This window comes from Danio rerio, chromosome 8, assembly GCF_052040795.2.
Source record: "Danio rerio strain M-AB ecotype USA chromosome 8, GRCz13ab, whole genome shotgun sequence".
Lineage (NCBI taxonomy): Eukaryota > Metazoa > Chordata > Actinopteri > Cypriniformes > Danionidae > Danio > Danio rerio.
In genome coordinates, this window is record NC_141028.1 from 9,224,956 (window position 1) to 9,245,000 (window position 20,045).

Genomic DNA, 20,045 nt, shown 5'->3' on the forward strand with positions numbered 1-20,045 from the left:
AGGACGGATACGGGCAATGTTGCGTAAGTGATAAAATGCAGTTTTTGTGTACTGTTTAAAATGAGGTTTGAGGCTAAGCTGAGCATCAAAGAGGACACCAAGATTTCGCACCTGCATAGAAGAAGTTATAAGAGATTCATCGACTGTTTACTTAAGGTTGCCACATCTATTAACACTAGAGGGTGTGCCAATAAGTAAAATCTCAGTCTTGGAGCTGTTTAATTTGAGACAGATTTGTTGCATCCAGGCTTTAATCTCCACCAAGCAGGCGTTAAGTGTCGACAGTGAGGCAGATAGATTAGGATATGTACTAATATAAATCTGTGTCATCAGTATAGCAATGATAATTAATGCCATATTTTTGTAAAGGTTTTCCAAAAGGTAGTATATAAATGCTAAACAAAAGTGGCCTGAGTACCGAACCCTGGGGGACACCATGACACAGAGGGACAGTCCGCAATCTATGACCTCCCAAATAAATAAACTGCGAGCGGTTTTACAAACCAACAGATGCATACATGTGAAAGCATAAAGAGGATATATTAAAAACATAAATTGTGGAGGAAACATAGTGTAAGAGAAGTGGTTACAAATTGAAAATCAGAGTGTATTTGTCTTTCTAAGTCTGTACACTTTTGTTTTATAAAGAAGAAAATAGAAAATAAATATCGTAAATTAATGTAACGTTTTACATTTTTCCGATTGGCTACTTCTGCCTGTGGACTGTATATCTAATGAGGGGGAGGGGCTTGCTGCTCAAACATTACACAGACTCTGAAGCAGCAGCAGCTCCGTGTTTCCTGTGTTTTTATTAACATTATTGTCCCTCATCAGGTATGAAATGTTGAAATCGTTGTCAAAATGTGTTGAATATACGTTAGGGATATGAAACCAACAAGTGTCATCTATTAAATTCACTTGATAGTGTATATAAATCTATATAAGAGTTTGTATTAACTGTATATATGTCATACGCTCTGCACTGTAATTCCTGTGGCAACAGTGATGATTTAAATGTCAACTGAAGAAACGGTCGAGTGATTGTATAATATATTTATCAACATAACAACTAACAAAGGGAATATTGTTAAAAAGTAATTGTAAAGTCACAAAGTGTTATTTTTTCCCATTGTTGGTTATAATGTGTATATATATATATATATATATATATATATATATATATATATATATATATATATCTATATATATATATATATATATATGTATGTATGTATGTATGTATGTATGTATGTATGTATGTATGTATGTATGTATGTATGTATGTATATGTATATGTGTAACAGTAATGTGCAGGAAATATGTATGTGAAGCAGCAGCAACTCCGTGTTTCCTGTGTTTTTATTAACATTATTGTCCCTCATCAGGCGGTGAGGGCGCTACATAAGCATATTTTTCATCTTCAGATACAGTTTGGGGGGGGCACTAGTGTGAGAGATGTGATGACTTAGCATATTTTACATCTATTCATTTAGCGGGCCCTTTTAACCGGAGTGACTTACAAGTTAGGATGAAAAAGCTCTACAAATCAACAGAGAGTAGCAGTATGTAAACACGCTGACAAGCCTAAGCTATTAAGTCTAGAATTTAAATGATAATGAAGAATCAAATTGTGGCGGCACAGTGGCACAGTGGGTAGAGCTGTCACCTCACAGCAAGAAGGTCGCTGGTTCTAGCTGTGTCAGTTGGCATTTCTGTGTGGAGTTTGCATGTTCTACCCCTGTTGGCGTAGGTTTCCTCTGGGGGGTTGGGTTTACTCTAAGAGTCCAAAGACATGCGCTTTAGGTTAATTGGGTAAGCTAAATTGTCTGTAAAGTGTGTGTGTATGTCCTGGTCCTCCTGGTTGGTGGTTGAGTGTTAGGCTTATGACCCACCTCGTAAAACTGAGATGTTATAAAAGACCAACATTTTTAAATATCAACTTCAATATAAAGTATATGGCCCAGGGAGTAAGTAAGTAAATAAATTAGAGGGGAGGGGTATTGCACAATATTTTCCAGAAGTATGAGATACCCTAAAGAAGGCGTCTGTTATACATGAAGAGGAAAAGAGTGTGTCATCTAGACCTATTTTGTCAATTTCCTTGTCTTGAGTGGAAAAGTATGGCAGTTTAGAGAGATTGGAGAGAATAGACATCAGAGAGAGAAAGCGCTACCTTTCTCTGCAGTGTGTACTGTGTTCCTGTCTTACCTTCTCTTGCAGGAGAATAAAATCTTCTTTCTATATAATTTAGTGACGGGATTTTAAATTGCCATGACACAACCCCCTCTTGCCTGTCAACTTTTAATTAAATGCATTTAATGAAACCATGTAATTTTATTTGTGTCAATGAAAATGAGCGTAGTAACATGTTACATTTTTGTGAATAAGTTTTCTTTTTCCTATTTTTTAATGATGTATTTTGGATTTTTTCAGTAAAGTTATGTTCATCTATGGCATATTAATTTTTTATATATAATAAGAATAAATAAATAAATATATAAATAAATAATATTATTATATTAATACTATCATTATTGTATAATATTTGATATTTTATATATTTTGGTGTATTTAATAAATATTATAATAAATAAAATTATAATATTTATAATTAATTTACTAAGTAATTTTATTAGTGTCAGTAAAAGAATCAGGTTTCATTTTTGTGAATGAGTTTTCATTTTCCTATTTTTTTAATGATATCTTTCATTCATTTAAATTATTTTCATCTACAGTATATACATTTTTAGATATAATTATAATATTTGGTTTAATATATTACCATTATTATCATATTAAGTTCATCTACAGTATATTAAGCTTCATTCATATTTTCAGGCACAAATACACTTTCACATGAAACAAAACTACAAAAATGAGTCATTCAGAAGCATTCATGTTTATGACGCACCACTAATCACATTACAGCTGACTGTTTTATGAATGAAACTTCACAGAGAGGCTTTTATTGATAGAATGGAGCAGTTAAACACTCCAGTGTATTGAACCTGACCACAAATCCATATCATCGGTCTTTTTAAATGCAAAGAAACTAATTAATGAAACAAAAGAGTCAACTTCTTAAATACCAAAGTCTCGAGGGTACAGCCCTAAAACCTATTTAATTCTATAGGTCAGAGAAAGAGTCAAAAATGACAGAATTAATTTTGCTTGGATTTTTATTGAGAGATCGTGTATTGTGGCCTGATCTATTGTGTATTGCGGAAGGAATCTCACACACTGATCTAAATAGATTTTGTAATATAATTGTAAAAAAAACATTTTTTTTCCTTTTAAAAAGTAAAGCATTAACTGCTTTCCCTGTAAATTAATTACTTTTAAAATGATGTAATTTAACTTTTAACTCAGTTAGTATGTGTGAGAAGTTACTAGTATCTATAGCTTATTTCTTTTAATTAATGTGCTCAACACTGCCCTGGACCACAAAGCCAGTCCTAAGTGTCAATTTTGTAACCTGATTTAAAAAAAAAAAGTTATTAGTAGTTTCTTTTTTTCCTTTTTTTAATGTTTCTTTAGATTTTTATGTTTTTTTTATTATTTAATATTTCATATAGTTAGTACTCCTGGCAATAATGTTTGTCAGTTGTACATCATTTACAGTCACATACTGAGGTTCAAATGTAACAGTTACTTTTGTGAGAAGTAACTAGTAACTATATCTAATTACTTTTTTTAACGTGCTCAGCACTGCCCTGGACCACAAAGCAAGCCCTGTTTGGCAATTTTGTAATCTCATTTATGCATATTTAAAAAAAAAAAAAGATTTAAAAACGTATGTTTATATATTGTTAAAAAACAGAAAAAATGTAAAGTTGTCAAATTAAGTGCATAACAATCGATATTACCAATCAAACATTAAGTTCTGAAATATTTACAATAGTACAATATTACAAAGCATTTTTATGCAATGTGGTCTTAATGATCTAACGATTTTTTAGCAAAAAAAAGAAAAAAAAAACAAGAATTTTAAACCAAACTACAGTGCTCAACAAATAAAAGTACACCTTGGACAAATCCTTCATTTAAATTCATACTTTCTATAGGAAGCTTTGCAATATTATATTTGTTCATATACAGTGCTCAACATAATTGAGTACACCCCATTTTGAAAATGAATATATTTATCCATTTCTCAGTGAATATAGGCAATGTATTTTGGTGCATTTAAACAAAACAGATTCATTAAACAGATATATTTGTTAAAATAATATTTTAGTCACCAAACATATTTAGAAATTGAAAGATGATACAATTAAATTCATTTTCCTCGTTATTTTTCTATAACATACCAATTTAGGTGTACTTGTTTTTGGAGCGTTATCGTAAGTTGTTTTGTTAGATAAGCTCCAGATTTGGCTTCAGTACTGACTAACCTAATGTAAATACACAAATTTATAATAAATAATATTGTACAGCTTCCTATAAAAATATGAATTTAAAAGATAGATTTGTGAGGGGTGTACTCATATATGCTGAGCACTGTGCATTAGATTAGTCAGTACTGAATCTAAATCTGGAGTGAATACAATCCAAAATTTGTTCACCCAAATTTATATGTTAATGAAATAAAAAAATAAAATGAGCAAAAATCAAAAAGCAAAAAATGTATACAATTTTGTTGAAAATTTGTAATTTTTTAATTGTTTGTTAATTTTAAAGTACTATCTTTCAATTTCTAAAGATGTTCGATGACTAAAATATTATTTTAATAAATATATCTGTTTAAAAATCTGTTTTGTTCAAATGCACTAAAATACATGACCTATATTCACTGAGAAATGGATAAAAATATTCATTTTTAAACTGAGGTGTACTCAATTATGCCGAGCACTATATGTATTTTTGGCTATTTACAAAAATATGTCCGTGCAGCATAAGACTGAGATGAGATATTTGATGAGATTATTGTTGATGGCAACACCAGACAAACCTGTCATCCTCCTCGAAGATGTGCTGTGTGCCGTTTCCATGGTGAACGTCCCAGTCGACGATGAGGACGCGCAGAGATTCACGCGTGATGCTCTGGGCATAGCGTGCAGTCAAAGCGGCTGTGTTAAAGAAACAGAACCCACAAGCTGTGTCTTTCTCAGCATGATGACCCGGAGGACGGACTATAGCCACAGCGTTTCTCACCTACAGAACCAAACAAACAATGTAGGACTTTAAGATATTTTCAAGCACAAGACGAGACATTATTGCTTGTAAAAATCCCAAAATGTCATACCTGGCCTGTGAGTATGGCCTGTGCAGAATTAAAGCACGAGCCAGCAGCCAGCAGGGCACAAGTGTAGCTCTCATTGCTGATGAAAATGGAGTTGTATTCGTCCCCCAGTCGGTTTAGATCTCTGGGTTTCATGTGCTCTGAACTCTTAATGATGCTTATATGCTTGGAACTAGCACAGAGATAACCAGCAATGATCAACATTAGTTTCACCAGTCACAGAGATGATATATTAGTAGCTATGTTTCCATCCAAAGATGTGAATTCAATTTATGCACGAAACTGGAATATCGCATAAAAGACGAACGAATAAAGCACCGTTTCATCCAACGAGTCAAAGAGAACATAATCGCCACTTTCTGATTAACTGGCACCAAATATCAACATTAAACCAGAATTTACTGCGCAAGGAGAAGCTGCGTCAATCTTTTCTTTATTTAAAAAGCATCTATGATGAAAATCATCTTTAGTAATCTGTTTAGACAGAGCTGTGTGTAGGTATATTCAACACAATCTCACGGCAATTCATAACTTTTTGATTTAGGGGCTAATTCGTATGAATTCGTACGATCTAATTCGTACAATTTAGCACGATTTGCTCATCCCCCAATGACGATTGGGTTTAGGGGTGAGGTTGGGTGCTATGCCTCCTTTTTAAAATTGTACAATTTTTTAAGACTGAACTTATACGAATTCGGAAGAACTAGCCACTAAACTGACAAAACGTAAAATACTTACGTTTTCTCATGAGATCAGGCTGGTATGTTGTGTCCACAGTCATCTTGGGGTGATAGAAACACAACAAGTCTCTTTTTTTTATTTCCTGATGTTAGAATAGGATCCAAATCCCTCCCATTTTGAGGCCCACCGCAACGTGATGTAGGAGTGCAGTTTCCCCGCCCACTGAATTGATTGACAGCCGCGTATTAACATGTCTCCGTAGTGTTGATAATCATTTCAACAAGACAGGACAAGCACAAAGCAACTAGGATTAAAAGATCTGTTCAGCTCGCGGTGACTATCAATCATCATCAGATGTGATCAGGCATGAGTTTTACATGTTTAAAATGTTTTTAAAACAGTGTATGTTTGTTATGAAATACATCAATTTAACCGTCTTTATCACCACAGATGCACGTCAGTACAATTATAAAAGAAGATGCTTCAATCCCAGTTTGTGGACTTTTATCAGGTTTATTTTGTACATTAGCATAACAGATACCCATGCAGCAGTGGATATTAATGTGTATCCTGTCACATTTCCGAGCAAAACAGTGCAAAGTTAAACACGTGCCGTGTGAGTGTGCGTGTGAACTATGTAACGACACTGTGTGTGACTCGTCGTTGCAGAAAGGCTTGAATAAACTCCACAGTAAATACATTAAATAATCGTTGAGAAAAAGTTCTTACTGTAGTATTTCTCACAAAGGTTACATGAGATCTGCTTCCTTCATATTTGTCACTCTTATGTTAATCTGACGCAGCGGAGGCGGAGATTGAGGCATGTGGGAACGGTGGGCGGGGAGAACCAGCATTAAAGGCACAGGCCACAAAACCAGCTACATAGTGTTTAGAGCAGAAAATCCAAAATTTTAAAAGTTCTAATAAATAATCTGATGGGTGTTTTGATCTGAAACTTTAAAGACACAGTCTGGAGACATAAAAGAGTCATGTTAAATCTTGAAAAGAGGGTAAAATAGGTGCCCTTTAATAAATGACTTGTGCCTCAGAAGACAGTATGCCGAAATGCAATGAACGTGTGGTGGTGTTTGAAGGCATAAGATGTGGAGCACAGATGCTCTTGACCAGTGGTCACCAAACTTGTTCCTGGAGGGCCGGTGTCCTGCAGATTTTAGATCCAACCCTAATCAAACACATCTGAACAAGCTAATCAAGGTCTTACTAGGTATAATTGAAATATCCAGGCAGGTGCGTTGAGGCAAGTTGGAGCTAAATCCTGCAGGGACACCGGCCCTCCAGGACCGGGATTGGTGACCCCTGCTCTTGACAATTCTGGAAGTAATTTAAAGTATAAGAACACTAATACTCAAACGGTAAAGGTAATTTAGAATGACCAAAACAACATTACAGATGTTTTAAAATGTGCTCTGCCTGTTTGTTTTATCCATTTACATTTTTATCATCACATGATCTCTTATAACAAAACCGCATGACTTGTAATTCACATACTGGAATTTGTTTGGCAGAAGTGTTTCTATAGTAGTTCATTCGCAGTTTTCTTATTGAATAAAACGTTTTTCCTACTCAGTTATGTGCATACGTTATTTTATGCACATTTTCAAAATGCACGTGCATATTGACATTTGGCGGCACAGTGGCGCAGTGGGAGGTGCTGTCGCCTTGCAGCAAGAAGGTCACTGGTTCTAGCCTCGGCTGGGTCAGTTAGCATTTCTGCATGGAGTTCTTCCCGTGTTGCCGTGAGTTTCCTCCTGATGCTCCGGTTTCCCTCACAGTCCAAAGACATGAGCTATAGGTGAATTGAATAAGCTAAATTGGCTGTAATGTATACGTGTGAAAGAGACTGTATAGGTGTTTCCCTGTAATGGATTGCATTCGCTACGTAAAACATATGCTGGATAAGAAGGCGGTTCATTCCACTGTGGCGAACTCTGATTAATATAGGGACTAAGCCGAAAAACAAATGAATAATTGAATCTTGACATTTTTTTCAATCCAATATCCAAAATGCACATAAAAATCGGTGGATGGAAACATAGCTAATGACAGAAATGAAATACAGACACATGAATGTGATCAATATGGATTTATTGATCTGAAAGCACCTCACCTGTGACAGAGCGCCAGCTCCTCTTCTGTTGCTAGGCGAGCTGGTATCCGATGACAACGGGACAGCAGGCCCAACTCCTCATGGCGGGAGAAGATTCGTGAAATTCTCTGAGGGAGCTCTGGATGATGACTGTAGGGATCAATGCATTCTTATCTGATATATTATGTATAGTATACATAGAATACACACAACTGAGAAAACTGTCAGTCTTCTGGGTTCCCACTTTAGGCCAAATATCAAATTCCATGATTTTGACCTCACTGTCACTGACTGAAAGCCAAACTTCCATCACATTTAATGAACAAAAAATAAGCTGCTGTGGTGCTTACACAGTTGATGTGAAAATTATTAGTTATTATTAGTTTTTTTTTTTCTTTTTTAAATATTTCCCAAATTATGTTGAACAGAGCAAGGAATTTTTCACAGTATGTCTGATAATATATATATTTTTTTTCTGGAGAAAGTCTTATTTGTTTTATTTCAGCTAGAATAAAAGCAGTTTTTAATTTTTTAAACCGTTTAAAGGTCAATATTATCAGCCCCATTAAGCAATATTTGTTTTTTAATAGTCTACAGAACAAACTATTGTTATACAATAACTGGTCTAGTTACCCAACCTGCATAATTAACCTAGTGAAGCCTTTATATGTTACTTTAAGCTGAATACTAGTATATTGAAAAACATCTAGTAAAATATTATGGGTCCCACTTTATATTAAGTGGCCATAACTAGTATGTACTTACAATGAAGTTAATAATTTGTTACAATGTGATTGTTGTGTAAATACATTTTATTTATATTATATACTTTTATTAAATTATATACTTTTATAATTATAAAATAATTTATAATTACACCCTAAACCTACCCATACCACCAAACCTTTCCCTAACCTTACCCATATCCTACCTCAATAGCTTCAGAAGTCTTCTGCAATACATTATGAACACAATAAGTACATTGTATTTATATTTTGATGCAAGCACATAGTACCATAGAGGGACCATATTATGTACTGTCATCATGGCAAAGATAAAATAAATCAGTTATTAGAAATGAGTTATTAAATCTATTATGTTCAGAAATGTGTTAAAAAAAATCTGCTCTGTTAAACAGAAAAAAAATGAACAGGGGGGCTAATAATTCAGGAAGGCTAATAACTCTGACTTCAACTGTGTATTAATAATATAGTGTTAAAATAATAACAAAATTGAAATGGTTTTAGCTTGAGTATCATTTTGCATAACTTGAATAGCAACTATGAGGAAAAACAATAAATAATAGACCTTGAAATACTATTAAAAAAATAAACTATAATTTAAAGACACAAACAAACAAAAGAATCCCTGATAGTCCATGACTTTGGGGAAAAAAAGTATAAAAATTCCCTGATTTTAATGTCTGGCATAGATTTTCAAAAATTCCCTGATATTCAAGAAATTGCATGATCAGTGGGAGCCCTGTGATCATGTAATTTTGCAGAGGTTGCTCTCACCTGTCCCACATGTTGTGATGAAGCATCATTCTCTGGTCATAAACTAGCCCAGTGATCGGAGAAGAAACCTTTACTTCTGCACATACTGGAGCGGGCAGGGGGGAGACTTCAGACAGAGGACCACCTTCTGAAGGTCATCAAACAAACACAGACATTAAAGCTGTGGTTCTCAAAGTGGGGGTCGGGACCCCCTCAAATAACTCAAATAAATTTTATTAAACTATTAGAATTACCAGATTTTATTCACAACCCACAGAAGATAGTTAATAGTTCCATTAAAGAAACTACAACATAAAAATAACAATCAGCCATCAGACTTCAATTTTAATAGCAAAATGTAATTAAATCAATAAATGACTTTAAAAAACATTATATGGCTAATAGACTGTTGCATTTTTGTGTTGTCAATAAGCTCGTGTTTATATATGCCTATAGTTGTGTCTGCAACGTTTACATATTTACAGTACAACCACCTTGAAAACTGGGGGTCGCGAGCCACTGATATGATTATTTTTGGGGTCGCGGGCTGAAAAGTTTGGGAACCCCTGCATTAAAGAGCAGAAAACAAGTCTGCAAATTCCTTTATAAAAGTGCTAAATGATGCTTTGGGAAAAAAGCTTTGTGGCTCATTGATGCATTTTATCTGCAGATAACAGGATAATATAATGAAACACCAATGAATCGTTATGATTTTTACAATAATTTTGAAAATAAATTAGTTAAAATATTTTTTAACAGAGATTTATTATAGAGAGCAATATAATATAATAATATAATATAATATAATATAATATAATATAATATAATATAATATAATATAATATAACATAATATATAATATAATATAATATAACATAATATATAATATAACATAATATATAATATAATATAACATAATATATAATATAACATAATATATAATATAATATAATAATATATAATAAAATATAATATAATATAATTATAATACAATACAATATAATATAATATAACATAATATATAATATAATATAATATAAAATAATATAACATAATATATAATATAATATAATATAATATAATATAATACAATACAATATAATATAATATAATATAATATAATATAACATAATATATAATATAATATAATATAATATAATATAATATATAATAATATAATATAATATAATATAATATAAAATATAATATAATATAATACAATATAATATAATACAATATAATATAACATAATATATAATATGATATAATATAATATAATATAAAATAATATAATATAATATAATATAATATAACATAATATATAATATAATATAATATAATATAATATAATATAATATAATATAATATAATATAACATAATATATAATATAATATAATATAATATAATATAATATAATATAATATAATATAATATAATATAACATAAAATATAATATAATATAATATAATATAATATAATATAATATAATATAAAATAATATAATATAATATAATATAATATAACATAATATATAATATAATATAATATAATATAATATAACATAATATATAATATAATATAATATAATATAATATAATATAATATAATATAATATAATATAACATAAAATATAATATAATATAATATAATATAATATAATATAATATAATATAATATAATATACAGTAAAGACCAAAATTATTTAAAACTCCAGGTAAATTCTGACCTTAAGTTTTTGTTCAAAAGTAAATGAAAGCTGAGAGATTTTTTTTCACAATGATGGCTCTTTTACATCGTCTAATGTACATCTAATGTACAAGATGCATCATATTTTGAGAAAAGCCAAAAAAACAAAAACTATATATATATATATATATATATATATATATATATATATATATATATATATATATATATATATATATATATATATATATATATAAATATATATATATATATAGCATTTATTAATCTAAAATGAATTTCAAGACTAATAAATAAACAGATTTAAACAATGCAAATGTTTTTTAATGGAATTAAGCTAATATTAACAACGAACTGCTGTATGTTTATTAACTAACATGAACAAACATGAGTACATACTGCAGCAGTATACTAATGATTGGGCCCAGAATTCCTCTGATTTTCGCATATTTTTGGCCTATCATTGATTCTGCTTATTTACTTGAGCAAATGTGTGTAAATTTATATTTATTCCGTTTTTAAATTAATTTTAGCAATAATATTGACTAATATGGAAATATTCATAAGATTAATTTATAAAACAGTTTGTAAAGTAATATTTTCTGCCTTTTAGTAGAGATATTACATGAGAGACTTTCTTTGTTTACCAAATAAAGTTAATCTAACTGGATTTGCATTGTAAACATTAAATAAAAGTTTAAATTGTTTTATTTTTATTTCATAATAAGTTTTTAGTTATAATTCTCCCAAAATAATTCCGCAGATTTTTAACAAAATTCTCAAATAGCAAAAAATGTCCGCAGATTCTGTTTGGCCCTACTAATGAGTAATATACTCATTATTAGTAATGCATAAGTAATTGAAATTATTGTAAAGGGTTACTAGCATCTTTATTAAATATTAATATGCTATTATATATAAATGCATAAAAAACATTAGGTTTTTCATTTATAAGCCAATTCCAGGCCTAGAAGTCATAATTTTCATATATTTTGCATGAACGTTTGCTTACTTTTTTAACTATAATAAAGTGTCATCAGATTGTTTTGTTTTTTTGGCACGTTTCATGTTTTATAAGTGCATCAGTATTATAGAGTGATTTGGAAATCATTCGTTTATATGCCTACTTGTAAACAAAACTTTTAATTACTTACCAAAAGTTTGAAGACTCTTCCAAAATGGATACAAGTCTGAGATGGTCTTTGAGATTGACTTCAAGGCACTGCAACAAAATATGACAAAATATAACTTTTCATAGAAAGTTACGAATATTGTGTGTGAAAAAGATCTGTAATGAAAAGCTTCCATATTTTGTGATGTGAAAGTGTTTTCAGTTTATTTGCGGATGTGAATTGCATAATTGGATGTTAATCTCTGTTCTGTCGACTTTCGCTATTGAAAATTCAACTCTACAGTTGAACAGAGACTTTTATTGACATTTTAGTATAGTTTGATGCAATATAATGTATAATAAATAATATATTGAGAGAAATAAGTCTGTAAAATGACAGAAAACATACTGGACTGTACTACAAAGTTTTTGTAGCGTAACAAACAACACCAACCCGGACAAGATATCACTTTAAACTATTAAAAATGTTAATAAAAGTCACCTTTTCAAACTTTTCAGGGTTGAAAGTTATTGAAAAAAATATCAAGCTCCAATAATGCAATTCAAAAGCAGAAATAAACAAGGAAAAATTAATAAAACACAAAATACGGAAAAAAGCTCATTTACAGATATTTTTCACAGTATATATAATGCAAATCGATCTCGCATAGTTCACCTTTCACAGGGAGCGCCAGAAGAGGGCAGGTGAGGGCAGGGGTCACCCAGAAGAGACCTCATACTAGCGCAAACACCCTCCGCTGTGGACTGCAGGTTATACCCACCCTAACAGATGATATATTGTGTGTGAGAGCTCAACCAAAAGGATGAATACTTTGTTATATTGTTTTTGTTTTAATAGATAAAATGTTCATACCTCTAAAGCCAGCACAAGCCTTCCCTGTGCAACACCTTTCAGCATGTGTGTCAGAATGGAGAAACACTCAGGACTCACTTGCATCCCGCCCTACACACACAATAATAGGAACATAATGCAGTAAATTTTGGAAAGTTACATTAAAAGAGCTTAAGCTGAATCTCCGCCAACATCCTCTTCCTTTACTCCCATAAGTTTTATTGGATTTATTTTAATTAGTAAATTAATTTCTTTTTGTTTTATATTATGTCCATTTGTATCTGTCTTAAGTTAGTTTGTGGTTAAAAAAAATAAAACAAAATGAAAATACCTTTGTTACTAAACACCTGCAATGTACTGTACCTTGTTTTATCAAAAGATAGCTTAAAAAGAGATATGAAGCTGGAAATGGGTTGAATTTATTTTAGATAGAAGGCCTGATTTTGTGGCTATCTATACCGTGCATCCGGAAAGTATTCATAGCGCTTCACTTTTTCCACATTTTTTATGTTACAGCCTTATTCCAGAATGATTAAATTAATGCATTTCCTAAAGGTTCTACACACAACAATTCTCCATAATGCCAATGTGAAAAAAGATAATTTGAAATTGTTGCAAATTTATTAAAAATAATAAAGCTGAAAATTATTAAAATGTGCAGAAGTATTTACAGCCTTTGACGTGAAGCTCTAAATTGAGCTCAGGTACATTCTGTTTCCACCGATCATTCTTGAGATGTTTCAGCAGCTTCATTTGAGTTCACCTGTGGTCAATTCAGTTGATTGGACATGATTTGAAAAGGCAGACACTGTCTTCATAAGGTCCCAGAGTTGACAGTGCATGTCATAGCACAAACCAAGCATGAAGACAAAGGAATTGTCTGTAGACCTCCAAGACAGGATTGTCTCAAGGCACAAGGCTGGGGAAGGTTACAGAAAAATTTCTGCTGCTCTAAAAAGTCCATTGAGCACAGTGGCCTCCATCATCTGTAAGTGAAAGATGTTTGGAACCACAAGGACTCTTCCTAGAGCTGGCCGGCCATCTAAGCTGAGTGATCAAGGGAGAAGGGCTTTAGTCAGGGAGGTGATTAATAACCCGATGGTCACTCTGTCTGAGCTCCAGTGTTCTTCTGTGGAGAGAGGAGAACCTTAAAGAAGGACAACCATCGGTGCAGCAATCCACCAATCAGGCCTGTATGGAAGAGTGGCCTGATGGAAGCAACTCCCCGCCTGGAACTTGCCAAAAGACATCAGAAGGGCTGTCAGACCATAAGAAACAAAATTTTCTGGTCTGATGAAAATAAATTGAACTCTTGGGAGTGAATGCCGTTACGTTTGGAGAAAACCAGGCACCGCTCATCACCAGGCTAATACAATACCTACAGTGAAGCATGGTGGTGGCAGCATCATACTGTGGGGATGGTTTTTCAGCAGCAGGAACTGGAAGGCTAATCAGGATAAAGGGAAAGATGAATGCAGCAATATACAGAGACATCCTGAATGAAAACCTGCTTCAGAGTGCTCTTGACCTCAGACTATGGAGACAGTTCATCTTTCAGCATGACAATGACCCAAAGCACACCACCAAAATATCAATGGAGTGGCTTCACAACAACTCGATGAATGTCCTGGAGTGGCCCAGCCAGAGCCCAGACCTAAATCCTATTGAACATCTATGGAGAGATCTGAAAATATCTGTACGCCGTCGCTTTCCATCCAACCTGACAGAGGTTGAGCGGTACTGCAAAGAGGAATGAGCAAAAATTCCCAAAGACAGGTGTGCCAAGCTTGTGGCATCACATTCAAAAAGACTTGAGGCTGTAATTGCTGCCAAAAGTGCATCAACAAAGTATTGAGCAAAGGCTGTGAATACTGATGTACATGTGATTTTTCAGTTTTTTTTATAAATTTGCCACAATTTCAAAAACTCGTTTTCACATTGTCATTATGGGGTATTGTGTGTAGAATTTTGAGAAAATAAATGAATTTAATCCATTTTGGAATAAGGCTGTAACATAAAAAAAGGGTGGAAAAATTGAAGCGGTATGAATACTTTCCGGATGCACTGAATATAGAAGATGCTCAACTGATAGATAAGTATATACGTATACTAATGTTTGTATACGTATATGGTTTCATATCTTAACAATGTATTCTGTCTAATACCTAGAGTATATGTATTGAAGGTCATTTGAGACTTTTATGGAAAGAATTATATTCAGACACGTTCTCACCCTGGAACTAATTAGTTGCTTCTTTTACCTTTTCCTTTTGATTTTTATGCAATTTTTCTTTTTTTATAATTTAACTAACTCTTTCTATGTATAGTTAGTACTCCTGGCGATAATGTATGTCAATTGTATGTCATTTAAAATCACATACTGAGGTCCAAATGTAACATGGAATTAGTGATGCACTGATCCGATACTTGGATGGGATATCGGCTCGATACCGCATATTTTTTTGCTGGATCGGGTATTGGCTAGCTGAGACCGATCCAAATCCAATCCAGCATGTGCGCTATATTCTGTGGATCTTATAAGCCAACAAAAGCCATGAAGGTAGCGTATTATAAGGAAAGTTGTCATGTAGGCCTACTATATCCCAAATGTTGTGAAGCTATTCCATAGTTTAATGTGAAGTACAAATATTTAAGTAGTTAAATTCATGTTTAGTTCAGCACTTCCCTCCGCTGTGCCTGTCAATCATTCTCTATTCGTTCACCATTTAAAATGCGTGTCACGTTCGTTTATTCCAACATGAAGACAACTTTCTCCTAGATTATTTGTTCCCATTATTTTAAATAATCAGTGGAGAAATGCATTTATATTTGCATTAAATGGGTTAATTTTGACCTGCAACAGAGAGTTCATTGCTGTTTCTAAATCATGTGAGTGTTAGATGATTACATTCGCCACACTGGAGTAGAGAAGGTTATTATCTGCTCTTAACACACACAGTAGGCTAGTGGTGTCCAAACTTGGTCCTGGAGGACCGGTGTCCTGGAGAGTTTAGCTCCACCCTAATAAAACACACCTGAACCAGCTAATTAATCTCTTAGTAGATATACTAGAAACTTCCTGCAGGTGTTTAGAAGCAAGTTGGAGCTAAACTCAGCAGGACACCGGCCCTCCAGGACAGAGTTTGGCAACCCGGGCTCATTGTGGAAACGTAGCCCCGCGGACGTTTCTGGAGACCGCGAAATACGTCCCCGGGAGGTACACATTCGAGCAGTTTTTGTTTTCGCGAATCCGCGAGAGGCCGCTGTGCGTGCTTTTTCGGATCTCGAACGCCTCTCAGGAGCGTGCGCCGTTTGCGCCCGCGCTATTCTCGCGTGAAAAGCCGCCGAAGGCCGCTGTAGAGCGACCGTCTGTCTGACTGACTGACTAAATGACTGAACGATCGACTGGGCGGGCGGCCAATCGGCCGACCCAGTCGCCCTCCTCCTCCTCCTCCTTTCCTAAACCCAAGCGATGATTTGCAAAAGCCATCCAGAAAAAAAAACAAAAGCCCTTGTCCGATTTTGACCACGTTTTCGGATCTCGCCGCGTTCTCGCCCCATCGCGAACTTGTTCACTTTTATTATTTGGTTTCTGTTTTTTATTTTACCTGATTTCTGGAACCACTCTTCCCCGGACTTGATCCCAGTCATCGCCGTGGCCGGCTCCTCCTTCGACGTAACACTGCGAGCTAAGCGGACAAACTGGTTTCGGACGGAAAGCCCTCCACACGGAGGTGAGCCATCAGCCGGCGAGCACGAAGAAGAGAAGCGGCGTCCCACCGCCCCATAGCGTTTGCACAAAAAAACCAAAACGCGGCCATACGTACCTCTGGCCACGTAAATCGCGGTCTCCAGAAACGTCTGCGGGGCTACGTTTCCAGAATAAGCTTGGGTTGGAGTTTGGACATGCCTGCAGTCGGCCACAGCCATCTCACTCGCTTAATAAGTAAAACTGGCCTCAGACAGTTTAGTTTAGTCTGCATCAAACCTCCGGGAGAATATCAGGCTTTGCTGAAAGGCTCTCTATTTTACCAGCGATGAGTGTCAATAGTGGTAGCCTATTACAGATTTTAAAGAAAAATAATAATATTAAAAAGAAAACATAAGCTGGACCACAACAGATCCCATCAATGCAGTAAGGAATGCTCAAATAATGTAGCCTAGTTTACAGCAAGCATCACGTTTTTAGTTAGATTCTGTCATCTGTCATATACAGTAGGCCTGTAGTTCTGTTATTTTTACTAAATAAGATATATTACTTGAGTTTATGATTAACGAACTATAGAAACTGTATTATGTTTAGAAATAACAAAGGGCACAATATCGGATCAGATCTGTATCGGTTGATACTCATAATTTTAGTATAAGAATTGAATCGATTCCCAAAAAAATATTATCGGTGCATCCCTACTTGAAATGTTGTATGATTGTGCTCAAATGAGTATGAACAATATACATAAAACAAATATTAAGAAAAGATCAGAGTAAGCTACCTTTGGGTCACCGATCACAGCGTCAAATCCAGCGGCCACTAACACCAGTTGAGGCTGAAACTGCAGGAAATACACACCAATGATCAGCGACCAATGAAAATAAAAGATTAAATAAGTGACTATCCTCATGAGTGCTTTTACCTCGTATGCCACAGGCAGGAGAAGCTGCTGGAAAGCTGTGATGTAATCTCCACTTTCCATCCCCATCTGTAGGTTAAATTAAAGCATCAGGTTACATTCAGCACAATCCTAAACACTAGCATTTCATGTTGTTTTGATCTACTGTCCACTTTAATGTTAGATAAATTCCACATGAACCAGAAGCTATGTCCTTTTTTTTTGTATTGTGACGCAGTTTCTAAAGAGATGGAATATGAGAAAACAGTGGGTGTGGCTTAATTTGTGTACTGCGAGCTGATTGGATGTTGTAAAGTAGGCATTTCATTCAGAAAGATCAGGAAAAGGATTTTGGGAAGAGTTATTACAACCTTACAGACAAAACAGACAGTAGGAGGGGCGTGGTTAAGTATGTTAGCCCCGCCCAATACCTCAGACAGAGCTAATCTGAGAATTGAATTGAAAACAAACAGGAAGAGCATTTTTAATTATAATTTTAGATTACTTTTTTCTTTCTTAATGCCATGCACAGATTAATTGTTCACTACAAAACTTATGAAGAATTAACAAGAATTAATGCACATTTTTACTTAATCACAAGTGCCTGCAGATAATTGTGCCTAATGGAGATCATTTTAAACTAATCCTGTGCAACGAAGATGAAAACTAAAGGCAATAAAGTGGCTAACGCACAGCCGTCGCAACAGCGGCCTGCAACAGCTAACGCAACCTAGGATGAACGTGATATGGCCGCAGGGAGGTCAATGAATTGAGTTTGATACAGCTTTAAGTGACATTCAGACTCTTAAAACTAAAATAATTTCATCACTACGCTGGGATCGTGGCAGAAATATTTCGCTCCGAACTACGGTCCATGCCTAAATATGGTATCGAACATTTTTTGACTAACAAAATCCACTAATATTTCATGCTTTGAACTAGGACTGCATGATATTGGAAAAATCTGACATTGTGAAATTTCATTTTTCTGCAATAAACATTCTGATATATTTACAGAATTTCACTACATGACTTAAAAACTGCTATTTGGAAAGAATTTTGTTTATTAGATTGACTGGCATATATCTGAAGGCAGGTTTGCACAAAATGTAATACACAAACTACAAGCATAGATAAATACAATAGAGCAAAGATGTACAATACAATACAATAGAGCAAAGTGTAATAAACAGTGTTTTATGGTTTTCCGGCCAGTCAAATAGTGTTTAAGTACAGGATATGAATATTCAAATGTAAAATAGCATTACAAAATATAATTAATTCAATAAAATTATTCTTTATCAAAGTTACAAATGGTAGCATCTCTTGTGCCTGAATTTTTTTAACTCAAAAGCCTCAAAAACATGTGCAATTGATAAACCTTCACTCCATTATGGTTAAGAGGACTTAAAATTCATGATAAAAAGTCTCGGTTGTACCATCACTGCAATATCTTAAAAAAACATAGTCTCTTAAGTTTTGATAATATTATTAAATATACCAATACTTGTTTTGTTTTTTAAATTATTTAAAATTTTTCTGCTCCATCGTTAAAAAATGTGTAAATTCCAAATCAGAGAAAACATCACGAGTGACACGTTCTATGGTAAGAGGGGAATGTTTTGTCCCTAAACGAAAGACCTCTTTTGGTCAATCCTTCTTTATTTATAAATATTCAAATCTATGGACTTCCCTCCCAACAGAAATAATCACATGTACAAGTTATAAGATGTTTTCACGCCTGACTAGGAGGTGGTTTTTGTCAAATCAAATTTGTACACACTGAGTGAGATGCTTTTGAGTTGTCAGTGTTTTAGTTTATATGCGATTATGCTTTATATTTTTAAACTAACTTTTTAATTAATTGGATTTTATTGTTTTAATTTTAACCTGTCCAGGGACTGCAGGTGGAAATTAGCAATCCTGCTACAACCTGGCACAACGCATCTTTCCTCTTTGAGGTTAATGTAATCTTTGTGCATTGTCCCTGTTAAATAAATAAATAAATTAATAAATAAATAAATAAAAATAAAACTCATGTGTTCTGAGCGGTTTCTCCTGGTCAACTATATTCATAACTCAGCACTGCATATCATGCGATGTGACTATTGCGGATGTGGACATTGCAATATCAATGCTGAAACGATATATTTTGCAGTCCTACATTGAACAAACCCCCAGGCCCCCACCCTGACTTTCAGTGCCTGCAATAGACCTTTTAAATTCCTAAAATTCATCCC

At 33.7% G+C, this 20,045-nt stretch overlaps 1 protein-coding gene across 2 annotated transcripts in view; it reads right to left on the reverse strand.

The window, feature by feature from the left end:
- The window catches only part of hdac6 (histone deacetylase 6), a 50,613-nt gene that overhangs the window by 16,344 nt on the left and 14,224 nt on the right, over positions 1-20,045 (reverse strand). For both annotated transcript variants that reach the window (XM_087264226.1, XM_087264225.1), the window contains exons 12-20: positions 17,830-17,895; positions 17,689-17,748; positions 13,217-13,306; positions 13,019-13,125; positions 12,386-12,453; positions 9,548-9,674; positions 8,052-8,180; positions 5,246-5,414; positions 4,952-5,154 (exon numbers count right to left, since the gene is read on the reverse strand). In XM_087264226.1, coding sequence (XP_087120352.1) covers positions 4,952-5,154; positions 5,246-5,414; positions 8,052-8,180; positions 9,548-9,674; positions 12,386-12,453; positions 13,019-13,125; positions 13,217-13,306; positions 17,689-17,748; positions 17,830-17,895 — 1,019 coding nt within the window. The remainder of the gene's footprint in view (positions 1-4,951; positions 5,155-5,245; positions 5,415-8,051; positions 8,181-9,547; positions 9,675-12,385; positions 12,454-13,018; positions 13,126-13,216; positions 13,307-17,688; positions 17,749-17,829; positions 17,896-20,045) is intronic.